This window comes from Megachile rotundata, chromosome 8 (genome assembly GCF_050947335.1).
Source record: "Megachile rotundata isolate GNS110a chromosome 8, iyMegRotu1, whole genome shotgun sequence".
Lineage (NCBI taxonomy): Eukaryota > Metazoa > Arthropoda > Insecta > Hymenoptera > Megachilidae > Megachile > Megachile rotundata.
The window spans coordinates 5114631-5129621 of record NC_134990.1 but is presented as its reverse complement, the minus strand read 5'-3'; the positions used below and the strand labels follow the sequence as shown (position 1 = coordinate 5129621).

General features: G+C 29.0%; 4 protein-coding genes across 7 annotated transcripts in view; all 4 read right to left on the bottom strand.

The window, feature by feature from the left end:
- The window catches only part of LOC100876912 (E3 ubiquitin-protein ligase Rnf220), a 341536-nt gene extending 337533 nt beyond the window's left edge, over positions 1–4003 (bottom strand). For 2 of the 3 annotated variants that reach the window (XM_076534796.1, XM_076534798.1), the window contains exon 1: positions 3233–3427. In XM_076534796.1, the coding sequence (XP_076390911.1) occupies positions 3233–3286 (54 nt within the window). In that variant the 5' untranslated portion in view covers positions 3287–3427. Of the gene's footprint in view, positions 1–3232; positions 3428–3879 lie in introns of those variants that run through there. The other variant, XM_076534797.1, reaches the window with a different exon arrangement.
- Positions 4004–6367: 2364 nt separating this feature from the next.
- LOC143265054 (ciliary microtubule associated protein 1A-like) lies at positions 6368–9456 on the bottom strand. Its single transcript, XM_076534801.1, has 4 exons — positions 9301–9456; positions 8765–8977; positions 8075–8279; positions 6368–6780 (listed from the first exon to the last, which is right to left on the bottom strand). Exons 1-4 carry the CDS (start codon positions 9347–9349, stop codon positions 6525–6527), a joined length of 723 nt encoding a protein of 240 aa, XP_076390916.1. The 5' UTR covers positions 9350–9456; the 3' UTR covers positions 6368–6524.
- A 455-nt stretch (positions 9457–9911) lies between these two features.
- Bin1 (histone deacetylase complex subunit SAP18) lies at positions 9912–10963 on the bottom strand. Its single transcript, XM_003704039.3, has 4 exons — positions 10739–10963; positions 10501–10607; positions 10203–10397; positions 9912–10133 (listed from the first exon to the last, which is right to left on the bottom strand). The coding sequence occupies exons 1-4, from the start codon at positions 10808–10810 to the stop codon at positions 10046–10048; spliced, it is 462 nt and encodes a 153-aa protein (XP_003704087.3). The 5' UTR covers positions 10811–10963; the 3' UTR covers positions 9912–10045.
- Positions 10964–12356: 1393 nt separating this feature from the next.
- LOC105662668 (uncharacterized) lies at positions 12357–14260 on the bottom strand. 2 transcript variants are annotated; one of them, XM_076534800.1, is made up of 3 exons: positions 13886–13998; positions 13199–13547; positions 12357–13100 (listed from the first exon to the last, which is right to left on the bottom strand). In XM_076534800.1, the coding sequence occupies exons 2-3, from the start codon at positions 13233–13235 to the stop codon at positions 12544–12546; spliced, it is 594 nt and encodes a 197-aa protein (XP_076390915.1). In that variant the 5' UTR covers positions 13236–13547; positions 13886–13998; the 3' UTR covers positions 12357–12543. The 2 variants fall into 2 exon arrangements, with proteins under 2 accessions (XP_076390915.1, XP_012142410.2); XM_012287020.2 differs by lacking the exon at positions 13199–13547 and having other exon boundaries at positions 13886–14260.
- Positions 14261–14991: the final 731 nt, after the last annotated feature.

The following is a 14991-nucleotide window of genomic DNA, read 5'->3' as shown; positions in this document are numbered from 1 at the left end:
TACAAAATGCGACATGAAATTTTAAATTTGATGCTAAGTTGCCAATTCAAAATTCGAAAGTTTGAAATATAAATTTACTAATTTTCCTAGGATATGCAATTATATTTACCCCTTGGTCGTACTTTTTTATTCGTAGAAGACTAGTATGTTTATATTCTAAATATATTATACTTTCTCCATATTTGTGTACATTCAACTTCTCCAGATTTAATCCAATGAATGATATATGCCAAACTTATTTACTTTCTTACACATTGTAGCTTTTGCAACGACCTTTATTTAATTGCTCAAAATAAGTAACTCCAACTGCTTCAAAATAAGTCTACATAATTTCACAAAATAACTAAATATAATTGCACAAAATAAGAGAAGATAATTACTCAAGAAAATAAATATAATTGCATGAAATAACTAAAAATAATTCCACAAAACAAACAAATATAATTACACAAATGAACTCAAATATAATTACAAAATTATCCTGTATTAAAAGAAAGAAAATATAATTGCACGAAAGAAGTAAATATATTTACATAAAATAAGCAAAACGTATTTACAAAATTTTCCATTACCACTAAAGCTACCAAAGTGGTCAAATGAGCGTTTTATAAGTTCAAGCTACAAAATTTATTAAGACGATTTTCTTAAAATTTGTGTTAATTTTCATGAAAACAAAGAATTAATGTTTTATTATTTTTTTATTCATTTTTCAGCTTCATTTTTAATTTCAAATTAAGTGTACAATAAAAACCAATAGGTTCAATGTTAAAACAGAAAATTAGTTATAAAATTCATCTATGAAGAGATTAACTTATTTTGAACAAATAATCTGAAAGAATTAGAAACGTTCAAGTACAATCAAAACGCGACGCAATTAATGACTCGGTCATCGAGTAACTAATTTCAGTCTTGTCTTTCAACGGCAGCTACTGAATTTGATCTACGAGTGACTGCATTGATCGTGGTTCTATCGATTTCTCTGTTTCTTTTTCTCGAATCGAATACTTGAAAAGTGCGCGTCGCGTTGCGTCGCGTCGCATCGCATCGCGTCGCGTCGGATCAAAAGAAAACCGAGGAACCAAACGGTAGCGTTTCGATACTCTTACGAATCAAATTTCATAAAAATAATCGTATCCATCGGTGAATTTTGTTTCAGAAAATTCAGAACCGATAACTCGGAACCTAATTAAACAATTATTTAATAAAATTATCGTCAGAGCTCACCGTTCGTAATGTTCTACGCTATTCCAATAAACTTTTCATTCCACAATCATTTACGCATTTTGCAATTTTTATATCAAAATATTTATTGTACTTTTTTCAAAACCGCTCAAACAACTTATGACATATTTTAGTTTTAATACTTCACTGTATTCTGTTGTAAATATTGAAGAAAATTCTTGCATACTGTCAAACATAAAAGAAAAGAAAATCTTATAACACTTAAAATGATTACAAATGTCTTATCTCTTAATTACACACCCCTTTTGTTGCATCTTTTCAAAATATTATAAAATAGTTTTGCAATATTATATCTTTCTACATTTTTAATACAAAATATTTCTGTCTCAATATTTACTAATTAGTATTTGAAAATAACTCTTTTTAAAATTAGATAAAGTTGTGCAGAAGATTAACTCCCTCACGCATGAGTTTTTATAGTTCATTTTTGTGGTTATTAAGAATTACAGAAATAGTTACTAATTTAAAGTTCTAAACATGTTTATTCCTCAGAGAGAAAAATAGCCACATTGCGAATAAAAAATTAGAATTTATTCGAATGAAAGTAATTCATTTACATAAATGTTCTGATATAAGGTCACTATACGAGAAAAGGTTAAAAATGTTTCAAACTTGATGGATACGTGACTTGAGCAATTTTTAGTTACCTAATAGTGCGCAATGTATACTGAACATAGGAAATATTTATACGAATAATTACGAATAGTAAAATTTTCATACGAGTTTATTTCACGTGGCACTTCGTCAGATTACTTTTCATTAACCAGTTTTGGCAAAACAAGAAATTTACACGTATTTTCCAAGATCTGTAAATAGATATATGAAGGATATCAAGGTTTTTATACGGTTTGCGAAATTAATAAAAAAGAGACTGAAAAGCCGATGAAAATGATGTTATTTCATTTTGTCAAACATAAGTGAATTGCTTATTTTATTATTATTGAAAATATCGAAAAAATTTCTTGTCACTTTGAATTTTTCTTTTCAGATATAATATTGCATTATAGTACAATTTTTCTTTAAATAAATTTATATTACAGAAAATAATTATTCATTGTTATTTTTGTATCATTACATCTGACAATTAGACAAATTTAAAAAATTAAAAATATTATATAAAGGTTAATAGAAACTGTGCAAGATATCAATAACAAACATAAATTAAGGAATTTTAGTGGAAAATAATAATTTATTTTTACGTTCATTTTACAAGCTATGAATTATATTTACCACAAAGATTTCCGAAAACATAATTGTTTAAAATAAACCATTATTTCAAGAAACATCATTTGCAATTAATTACTGTATTAATATTTTCTATGTCGACTATATTTGCATCATATCTGCACAAATAAAATGATTATAACATTAAAAAATGTAGCAACAAGGTAGACAACCTATTTAAAATTAAGCATCCAAAATAACGTACATCAACATTTTTGGAATAGAACGATATAACGAAGTTTATAAAACAAATCTTTCAACGGAAATTTTTAACATATTATTAACTAAAAATTTCCATTTGTAGATTACGTAAATTACCTATTTTCACGTTTCACTATTTATATATTATGCAATACATCAATTGGTCCAATGTCAATTTTCAATGAAACGCAATAATTTTCCTAAGATGTTTGAGCGATTTAAAATACTTCATTAATATTCCACCAAAATATTGTATTTCGTGTAATTTTCAAAATAAATTTTCAACAAAGCGAATCAGTAAAAAAACTAGAACGTTAACAATTGCAAAATGCATCGATGTATTATCAAAGTCAAGTTGTTCATTTCGTTGTCATTATTAAATAATCATCGGGAAGAAAGAGCCGTGTGCGAAAACGTGCAACGCATCGACGCAACAGGCTACCTCGGTTTCGATCGCTTCTCAATACAACGAATCGAAACAAACCCGTATATTCACGTATACGAATGGGCATGTGTACACGAGAAAATATATTAGAATGAATATATTAATCACCACCACGCGTACATTTTGTTGCACACCAAAAAAGTCACTGCACGAAAGACGGCCGTTCGAAAACATTCACTCAATTTCCACGATTCTCATTGTCCTTTTGTTCGTCACTTGAGATACGGGTTGTAATCACCAACCGATATTCGCACAAATATCCGCATAAATTGATCGGCGGCGAGTAAACGTCGCGAGGGATCCGTTCGAAAAAGGCGCGTTCGTAGACGAGGAACAACCTAACCTCAACGCGGCGGTTGTCACGCGGTTCGACGTTGGCGCGTACGGTTCTCGTCGGGCGATAAATTTGTTTGACAGTCGTTGAAACGGTTCGTCGGAAGTGCGTTGATCGCGTTAATACGCGTTGAGAGGCATTCGGTTAATAATTAACGGGAGGATACGGTGCCGTCAGAATTCAAATTCAAACGAGCCGTGTAATCCCGCCACGACGGATCACTTTGACCTAACCTCTCGACGACTGACAATAGCCAACGAGCACGTCAACCAGTGGCTCAGTTCACCCCGTGCACGGGTCTCTGGTAATGCACTAAACGTGGTGAGCCAGGTAGAAGAGAGAAAGGGGTGAGTACGTGAGGAAGGCGGCAAGACCGTGCGAGCAACCTCGTGGACATGCGAGTGCAGACTGATTGGAGTGTGAGGGTACTTACCCACAAGTTGTGAGAGCGGTGGCGGTGGCGGCGGCGGTGGTGGAGGCGAGGTAGAGGCGTGGAGAAACAAACCGGCGGCGGTGCTGGCGTGCGCGCGTGTTTTCCGCCGCCATTACTGGCGCCACTGTAGCGTCACCGTGCGGCCGCGCATGCGCGGCATGCGCACACGCCCGATGCGCATCCGTTCTCGCGACGCATCCAGATTCAATCGTGCGCCGACAGCGCGACAAGTAGCATCTCAAATTTCTTGTCCTCTCTTGTTCAGTGTTAATCGACCTCTTAATAGAAATTACCCTCGTCCTACGGTCCACGAAAATGTATCTTTCGATCACCTTTGTATCAGTGTAGTTTGTTTACGTTTAACCGTACTATATTCAGTTTTGTGCTCACTTCTTTGTACGAAACTGTCTTCGTTGACAGTTTAATGACTTTTATTCGATTTTCATTTGTACAATTATGTACTTTTTCTTTCGATTAGCTTTAAAATCTTCTATGTGTTTATTTTATGTGAATTAATTTTGTAAAGATTATGAATTTTATTCGTATTATCCGACAAACTACTCTTTGTAGCTGGGAATCGTATTTTTCAAAATTGTTAGCTAAAATCGATGAGGAATGTATGTGGAATTGTAAAGTTTGTGTTAAAATAGTTGCTTATATTGATTTTTAGCAAGAATAAAACAAACTAACATATAGAAAGTATAAAATGGTAGGAAATGTCAATGACAATAGTTGTTTAATATGTCTAAAACAATAGTACGATATCGATCTTTAGAAACGATACGGCGTTAAAAATAAGCACATTTTATATTTGTGTTTTTTGCTGCTAGGTTGCATACGGGAGATACAGTATTAACCTTCACATGAGTAATTATTATATTAAATATTAAACGAGAATATGAGTAACTTATAACCATGTTGTGAATAGATTAACAGCCTTAAATATAAAAAAATAGAAAAAGTCAAGATATTTTAAATATTGAATAAGACTTAATAACATTAGTGAAACACGAGGTCATAATAAAATAAACCGTTTGTAGCAGCTTATCACAACAATATAAATCTACGATTAGTGCAATTTGTTAATTTGTTATATTGTTCTTTATCTGTGTTAAAGTTTACGAATTTTATGTTTGACTTAACTTATTAATGGTATTAGTGCAGCATGTTACTTTTAGCAAGCTTATATTTCACAAATTTTCAAAGTATATGTTAATACAGACAAAACACACTTGTACTAGTTATTTTAACATACTAGATACATCGTTAATAAATAAATATTTAATGAAAAAGTGATACAATTAATTTACAAGAAGAGTGACAAATATTTTGTTAATAAACTGATGGTGTATTAAACATTCTTTAAAATTATTTCAATTTTTCATGTTCGAAATTTTGAAACTAACAATTTTATTATTATATAAATGATATTTCTATATAGTGGTACTTTTACTGACAAATTTACGAATAAAAAAGTTTTAAATGATTAATCCACGTAATTTATTAAATACATTAATATAATGTTAATCATTTAAGCTTTTTTATTTAAGTAACAACAAGAGTATGTTACTTCTTTTATACTTCATTTCTTTCTTTTACCGAACTTATCATCTTCATCTTATAAGTGAATATCAAAGAAAATGCTGTTTAAATAAGTTCGGATTTGGCCATATAATCATAATCATGAAAATAACAATATGCTGCAAAAATTATTTATGCTTTTACATTTCTTATGTCAGCATAATAATAAATCCTTTATATACACGATAATTATGTGTATGTGTAAGTGTAGTTCAGTATTTTAATATGTTATTAGTACACAAAATGTAAATCCTAGGCAAGTTATTGTATTTTTTAAATAACTGACAACTTGAAATTAAACGATTAGATAAATTGTTAAATGATTAGATAAATACTACAATAATTTACATCATTATAAAGACCAATAGCATAATTATAAATGTACCAATAAAAAATAAAGTTAATAACATAACAGTGAAAAATTCTTTAAGCAAGTAACTCGCATGGTATTTTTAAAATGTGGAAAAAGACGAAGCGTGCTTCCCTCTATTGTAGAAAAGTTGAAAAAAATGTTGTTAATCAAAAGACTTCTGTCGATAACAACCTTATCCATCGCATAGACGATAATGTAGATTTCTATCTCGCAGTTCAAGAGCTATGTGGTTTTATCATTTTCGTATCGGATGCAACATTATCGGTTCAGATTAAAATATGCCAATAGCGCTTATGAAACGGTAAGATTTGTTAGTGAGTATAGCGATAATAATATTTCTAATATGTGAGGGGTGATATTAATAAAAATCAAGTTTTTAAAAGCAATTCTTTTTAAATTAAACTGTCGTTTACATCCGATAGTTCCTCCATTATTTAAAGTTTGTCGAACACAGAAAAGGACAACGAATCAAAGAAACCACCAAATATTAACAAACAGTAATACGGTGGGACAATCCCAATACAAGAATTGACATTTTTATAAAGTTATATCAATTTATATTTTATCATATAAAGGAAATTATAAAAAAAGGACATCACAAAAGTTATAAATAATATGTACAAAACTGTTTTATAAATATATAAAATTGACAGTTTTTGTGATTTTTCATCAATTTATAAGATATTCTATGTCAGTCTTCATCTAAATCTGTGATAGGTAGCCCAGCGCATTCGCTATGTTTTACTCCAAAGGAATACATAGGTGCTCGTCTTCCAGTATTATATTGAGGATATTGTAGCCGTGGATCTATATCTGTATCTCTTGTTCGATGTCTCCATTTTAAGCTATATGCTGGAGAACTACGTTTTACAAGATCAGTTCTTGTAGCTCCATAACCTGCAGGACCTGGACCAATCTTTTCTTGGCGTATTTCATGATAACCACCTCTATAATATTAAATTAGAATTGATTTTTAACTTTAAATTTGTAATCACTTTTACTTTCTTTGTTCATTTAGTAACAAATATTAATTTAAAAGTATTTATAAATAATTAAAATTATCTATAAATATTAGTTTCTATGTACTTAACATCTTTACACTTATAAATAAACATACTTTTATTAGCTCTTGTATTGATTGTTTACTTCATGTACATAACTATAACTATTTGTACCCAATATGTAATTGAGTTGTTTAGATCTATATTTATAATATAATATCCCTATTAAAACAAAATAAATTTTATTTAAAACACGTTTTCTCAGTAAAGAATCATTTAGTAGGTGTTTAGAAGCAATGTATATGATTAGAAAGTATCTCCTTCAGCTTTTTATAGAACTACTACTTATTAAACAACTATTCAGTATCTACTGTACTTATACTGAATAATTAAAATAATAAATGAATTACAAAATTATTAAGATGTACGAGGTGCGATCATTAAGTTCCGGGATTGTGTCTGCTGTGACCAAACGGATCACTCGATTGACATGCGCTCGCAGAATATATGAATAACAATCTTCGAGACATATGACATTAAGTTTGAAAGCGATATCTTCATTGAATCCTGTGTTATACAAGTTTATGGTAGCATACGCACGCTCTCCTTTGCGAAATCGCGATGGACTCTAAATTAGAACTAAGGGACATAAGAAAAAAAAAAAACATGGAACATAGTCGTCCTTCCTCACCCTCCGTATTTACCACATTTGGAACCCTATGATTTCTTTTTGTTTCCCAAAATGATATTAAAGCTCAAGGGTCGCCGATTTGATACGGTGGACGTGATTCAACGCGAATCGCAACAGGTGCTTGACACGCTTCAACAAGAAGACTTCTAGGAAACTTTCCAAAAATGGCATCTGGGATCGGTGCATAGCTGCCCAAGGGTAGTACTTTGAAGGGGATAGTAGCCAAATTTGAAACAAGTAACTTTATCTGCATATACGGGGCCAGTCCCGGAACTTAATGATCGCACCTCGTACCATAATTTATAATTAGTAATAAGCAGAATAGAATCTCGCATATTATAAATTAATGTACTTGAAATTACTATTCCAGTAAATATTATAATTTTACATTTCTAATTATTTCTACAAGTTACAGAATGTTGTATAAGAGTGCTAACAATCAATAAATAAGTAATTCATATGCAGGTTTAATATTTTAATTATTTATCATTAATTTAACTCATTAAATAGGTTTGTAATTTAATATGAATCTTATATTTAAATACATACATCGAAAAAGCCCCTTGAGCTTCTTTGTCAGGAATGTTAGGCCCAATACATGTAGGTAAACTGTATGCATTTGGACCAGGCCCAGTGTCACTAATTTTTAGTCCACTTCTCGATTTAATTGTATAAGCAGGAGCCCTAGTATCATGGTTCATTGGTGGGCACAGTTCTGGATAATGTGCTCCTGGTCCAGGTCCTAAATCTCTTACTATAAAAAGATATTACCTTACACAATAAACACATACTTTATTCAAATTACGAAATACCTTTGATTAAATTATACAAATTATTTTTCTATATTTTTGAAAACATAAATTATTCTGTATATTTTATTTAAATCAGGATTGCCCAAGTGGAGAAAAATAAAACCTTAAAACATGTGTTGCACTGTTCTTTTCAACTTCTTTTTGTAAAATAATAATAATTCCACTATCTTCTCTTCCTTGCTTAGAGAGATTAAGTTAAAAAGCAGCATTGGAAACAAGAGTAAAACACATATTTTTAAATTTGCCTTTCCATACATGAACAGATCTGGTTTAAACTGAAGTAAATTAATTGTCTCCATTGAAAGAATTGGAGTTAGTACACAAAATTTTAAATGAAAAACAAAATATATTTAATTTGAAAATATAATTTTAATTAATGAAGCATATTTTATTTGTCTGTGAAATATATCAGACCAAACATACTCACATCTATAAGGTTCTCGAAAAGCCATTGAGTATGCTGGTGGATTATCTGGTCCATAATTTGTCCATCTTGAAACATTGTATTGTGGGCCTGGTCCAATATGTTCTATGTGAAACTGTGTAAAAGGTCGTATAGTATATGCTGGACCTCTTGTTCGAGAGGGACAATGATCTTCATATCCGACTAAGGTCCGTAATTTATATATAGGACCAGGACCTATGTAGGTGTATAAAACACATTACGTAACTTAAATATATTGAAAATTGTATAATTGATTAGTACTAATCGTTTTAGTATTAAGGAATATTGGTTACTGCTATTTGAAATTAATGACATTACTACACGAAATTTAATACTCTTCATACTTTATGTTTACTACTTTAAATTTATAGAATTATGTAATTAAAATGAATATTATAATATTTTTTAATGAACATAAATTCATTATGAACTACATGAATTATTAATTGAAAAGATATTGTTTAAGCCTATTGTAACAAAATGAATCAATAATTTAATTTCTACAAATGAAACTTTACCCTTTAGCATACAGCTTAACACCTTTGGTTCGTTTTCTTTATTATCCATATTTTGTCACATAAAATATTTGTGTAAAAAAAATTAAAAATGTTATCAAAAAGAAGATTAAAAATAATTAACAGTCTGAAACTATATAAAATAAGACACATGTAAACTATGTTCAGAGTATTTGAAATATTATTTGAACATTATCTTTATTAAAAGTAAAGTTTATTTAAATTTGTAATATATTAAAATTAACTGCAAATAGATTATGCTTCATAATATAATCATAAGATTAATGTGTTTACTAAGCATTTAGAAATATTGAAATAAAATCTTTTTACAAACAATAAAATATAACTAAAATAACAAAAGAAATGGAAGATTTTAAAATATAATAAATATATTATTTATATCTTCCACTCTGCTATACATTGAAGACTATGCAAAAGCAAGCATTTTTTTCTTGTAAAAACTTTTATGTTTATGAACACAATATCATTGATTATTTAATAGTAACATTTGTTCTTTTGAATTAAAAGTAAACTGCATAAAAATAATTATTATATATTAACTTTAATAATTAATGCAAGAATGTATGATTAAAGTAAAAATGAAAAAAAATTAATTTTCTTTAATTAAGAATATTTTCTATTTATTAATTACAAACTAATAATATAGTAATCATTTTTAACAGTATTGTTTATTAATACAAAATTAAATATTAAGGTGATTTATAAAAGATAGTCTTTGTTGTTAGAATTAATATTGGCGTAATGCACCACGTCTAATTGCTGGCTGTCTATTTGGCGGCGTAATAGATATATCTAGATAATCACCAATTGTAAACCTATAATTATATAAATATGAAATTATCCAGTTATATTAAACTTAAGCTTATGTACTACAAAATTCATACCTTGCTTGTGCAAGCGTTTTATTATCATCAGCACCCTTCTGTCCTGAACAGGTAACACCAATTTCACGCATGCGATATCCAGAATTACGCAATTCTGGTGTTACTAATGAGAAATCAAAGTATGTTCCTTTACTTCTAGCATCTGGATTTACTTCTTTAACTAATCCTGTAATTTCTCTTAAAGTTGCATCCATCCTGCAAATAAAAAGAAGTAAGCACTAGGACTAATATTTGTAAATGTACATAATTCTAAAATTTATCAGTTTAATGTGAAATAAATATTAGTGAAAACTTTTACCAAGTATATATTTGTAACTCATTTGAAGGTACATTTCCTCTACTATATTCCATTATATTATGATGTCGTCCTGTATTGCAAAATACTCGCAATAATAGTGGACATGTCTGAAAAATGAATATTAGTAAAATCAGTATAATCTTAATATAAAATTAATGATCGTACAAAAATGCCGGAGCGTTTTGAAAACGCTACAAATTATTCATCGATATTTCTCGATTCTACTATCACCACTTACTTTTTCTCTGTCTATTGGTTTTTCTGGTAATTGCTTTTCATCTACTACCATAGATTCTATCGCAGAAGTCATATTTAAAAGTACTACTGAGAACTGTAAATATTAAAATACAATAGCGTCGTTTGTATTTATATTTGTAAACAAAATTTACGTATTCCTCCTGAATTATCAGTAACACACACGTCCATTGAAGCACTTATTGTATACCTATTCCCATGCCATTGCCGGCAGCGCGCTCTATTATGAAGACAGGAAACTATTTATAAATGAAATTGTGCAATTTGATTTTAAATAAATATTTATATTTGGTATTTACATGCATATTGTTCTTCGAGCATAATAAAGTCAAAAAAGTAATCTCACGGTGAGCTTGAAATTTTATATTTGCAAATTTTTAAGATAGACATCAAAATGTTTAGCCACCTACCGATAGACAGTAGAAATTGAAGAAAGTAAATTTTACATATCTTACCTTATGAATTTGACCTCAACCTTTCCGATTTATTGAATTGTAAAATGTTTCAAACAGCAGTATTAATTTAGAATATTTTATATGTAAATGAAAAGTAATAAATAAAAAATATAATTTTAAAAATTTAATTCTCTAATTCCACCTTTACCGCTAGATGGCTATGCATTTTTGTGCCCATAAAATTTATGAAATTTTAAACATTAAACATTTAAAGTAATTTAAGTTAATTTAAACATTAAATTAAACAAATTGGTAACATCGGTACTTTTATTATGAATGTAAAATTTAATGTAAAATTTAATGTCATTTATAAAAACATTAATCGTGTTCTATTTAGTTTATAGAATAATTTTTTTTCAACATAAAGTGTTAAGTGAAAGCTCGTATTTAAAAGTAACCATGTATTTGCGAGAATTTTATTAAGTGTCGATACAATCTTTTTCATTCCATTGCCATCTATAGAAGTAATTTCAAAAGCCTAATGTCAATAATAAGCACGTTGATTGATGTTGATGTTAATTTTCATTTTACTTGATACAGGACATGTGCCTTAGTTTCGTTTGTTGTCGACCGCTTCTGTTGACATCGAAAAGCATTGTGGAAACTGTGAATGTAAATGAAGTTATAATATTAGATTACTAATCTCATTTATATTTGAAAATCAGAGGAGAAAGATTATGTGTTTATATCATAAACAGTACTGATTACAATGTAAATACTACTGTTTGCTTCATAAAAAGTTACAACATTCTTCACAATTTTTTAATAACTTTCATATACGTGTAAGTTTGTTCGATAAAATATTAGGTTGGAGACTATGAAACAGGCGTTTTTTGTTTAGTCTGTGTTCTTTGAATTGTTTATTAACTCTAAAAATAAAGATTTTTTTCAAAAAGGCATATATGATTTGCCCAATCGTTGGCAAAAAGTCGTAGATGCCAATAGAAATTATTTCAATTGAATATAATAAATAATGTGAAAAATTGCGCTTTTCATTTTTTATCTTCATTCAACGCCCGTTTCATAGTTTCCAACCTAATACTATCATCCATGAAAAATTGTGTAAAGCACTAATATACAAATATGAAGAAGGTGAAAACATCTGAGGAAATATTGGTCATGATATGGAGGTAAATATTTGTTAGATATAATCAAATTTTGATTTTTATTATATACAGAAGAATAATACATAAAATATAAGACCTAAAATAAAAATAATATTAATATTTTTAATTTATTATAAATTTTTATATTTATTCTTATGAGATCATGTAGTTTAATTTGGGATAAAGATTAACGATATGAAAATTGCAATTTAGTATCAAAAACAATATTAATTTGTAGTGTTTATATGAGTTGAGGGATGAATAGGTATATGGATGGATGAGTTTCTTAAATTATATAAAAGTTGTAACGTTTGTAAACGAAATGTTAATTTTTGATCCATATTTAAACTTCGAACTGATGGAAGTAACGAATAAAAGAATGCTAAATCTTCATCTTCTTGAAGTGGATTTTTTATCGTTTTGTGAGCATCTATAAAATCCATTGATGCACCATCAGTATCAGATCTTTTCCGTTTTGCTGTAGTTATAACATTAATTGTTGGAGGAGTAACTATTTCATCACTTATATCAGGAGCAATATCTTCTTTCTTAATTTCATCTATATTCCATGTTCTATCGTAGTCTAGTTCATTTGTACTGTTTTCAAGATTAGATTCATTAATTCGTAATTCTATACTTCTTTTTAAAAAAGATAATTGATCAGCATAGGTATAAGGTCGTATCCTTTTATAACCATTTTCAGAATTCGATTTTTGGGCTTGTTTCTTTAAGCTTCGTACATAATTATCTCGGATTGCTCTCCATTTTGACATTGTATCTTGTACTGAAACAGTATTCATTATATCAATAACATTTATACAATATGGTGGTAAAAAGGTTTTAAATTTTAAAGTGATTGATAAGTAATTAACCCTTAACTACCATGACTTAGAAATGTGATATATATAATGTACTTCATATTGGTTTTTAATGTATAAGTAGGATTTTGTTATTTTTATCTTCACATATGTTAAGACAGTTCCTATATCAAAGAATAATAAGTTGATATTTTAATAGCACAAATGGTTTTGAATAGAGAAAATCTAGATTTGACTTTGACAAGATCAAATCTGATCTTTTCATGCTATGTAAGAGTTACAATGGAAGTTCGGTACTAGATTGTAATTATTGTTTTACATATGTTGTATTGCATACAGTTTGAATGATTACTACAATTATAGAATTGATAGACTGCTTTTAATAAAATAGTGTAAATAGTGCACCAAACTATCTGAAACATGATAAAAGAGATTTGTATCTCTGTACTTATAAAAATGTACAAGTAGAGATAGTCAAAGGATTTGGTAATAGTTTCAATGAAATTTTAACTGTTTATGTTATTGAGGACACATTTGAAATGACTGAAGTTAAATTTGTTTCACAAAATTTTAACTAATTATGAATGATAGAGGAAAAATTATATTGACAAGCACATATGATCAATTTTAATATATTAACAAATATACATCTTACGTTTTAAATTATAATTCCCTTCATTAATGTTTATGTCAACAAGGATTTACTAACTTGTTTATTATATTAATTGAATGTATTTCAAATATCACTTACTAATTAATTTTTGCTGTGCTTCATCTTTTGCTTCAAAATTTTGTATCAGATAACAACAGACTTCAATCCAAGCTGCATTTTTTTTATGCTTATCTTTATATTCTTCAATCGAGGTATCCCATATTATGGGTTTTCTTTCTATTATACTAATTAACAATTCAGGGTCTATATTTTTGGACATTCCTTTTTAATTTCTTAACGATACATTTACTTATCGAGAAGTGGACGTATGTACAATTTACAATACTCGATTGTGTATAATGCTGATTGTGCGTCGAAATATTTTAACGCGCGTTTCGAGGCATAGGGCATACGAACATTTAGGTTGGAATACACCAGCGTCTAAATGACGTCCGTTGTGGCGGACGTCGTAACGTCCGTTGCGATAGGTGCCATAATGTTCATTGTGATGGACGCCATAACGTTTATTATAAAAATATTTTCAATTTCAATAGGAAACATTACTGTTTTATATGATAGAGTATGTATGAAATTTGCATTGTGTTTCTAATGCATGTTACGGCGGACGTTGACTCTCTTATCGATTATAAACGCATGAGCGTTTAATGACGTCCGTTGTGATGGACGTCATAATGTTTCGTGTATATTGCAAAGTACATACAAGAAACGCGTTATTTATATACACAAAAAATCAAATTTCTGCGGTTCGAAATACTTTTTAAATACTAATACATATAAATGTAAGAACATTTTTTTTGTTTTTCTTTTTTTAATGTAAATTTTCATAATATATATAAAAATTTATCGTTTTAATTTTCAAAGTTATTTCAAAATTGTTTTGCACTTTCTAAATAGAATTATGGTTTTGTTTCCATTTGATCAAAGAGCAAAAACAGGATATTTGTAAGTGACCTTGAATCAATACATCTTTCTGCTCGTTTCGTTTACAGTGTATGTTCAAAGTTTACACACCAGTTAGAAAACACTGCAATATTCTGTTTGAAAACAAAAGGTAGCCATTTGTTTAGGTACACTTCAGCAAGTAAAAAAACTGTTTACTATAAGTTGAACTGTCACGAATATTATGTTATCAGAAGCATTGCAGTAGTTTGTATATTCGCTTAAGGTAAATGGTTTTTCACGTG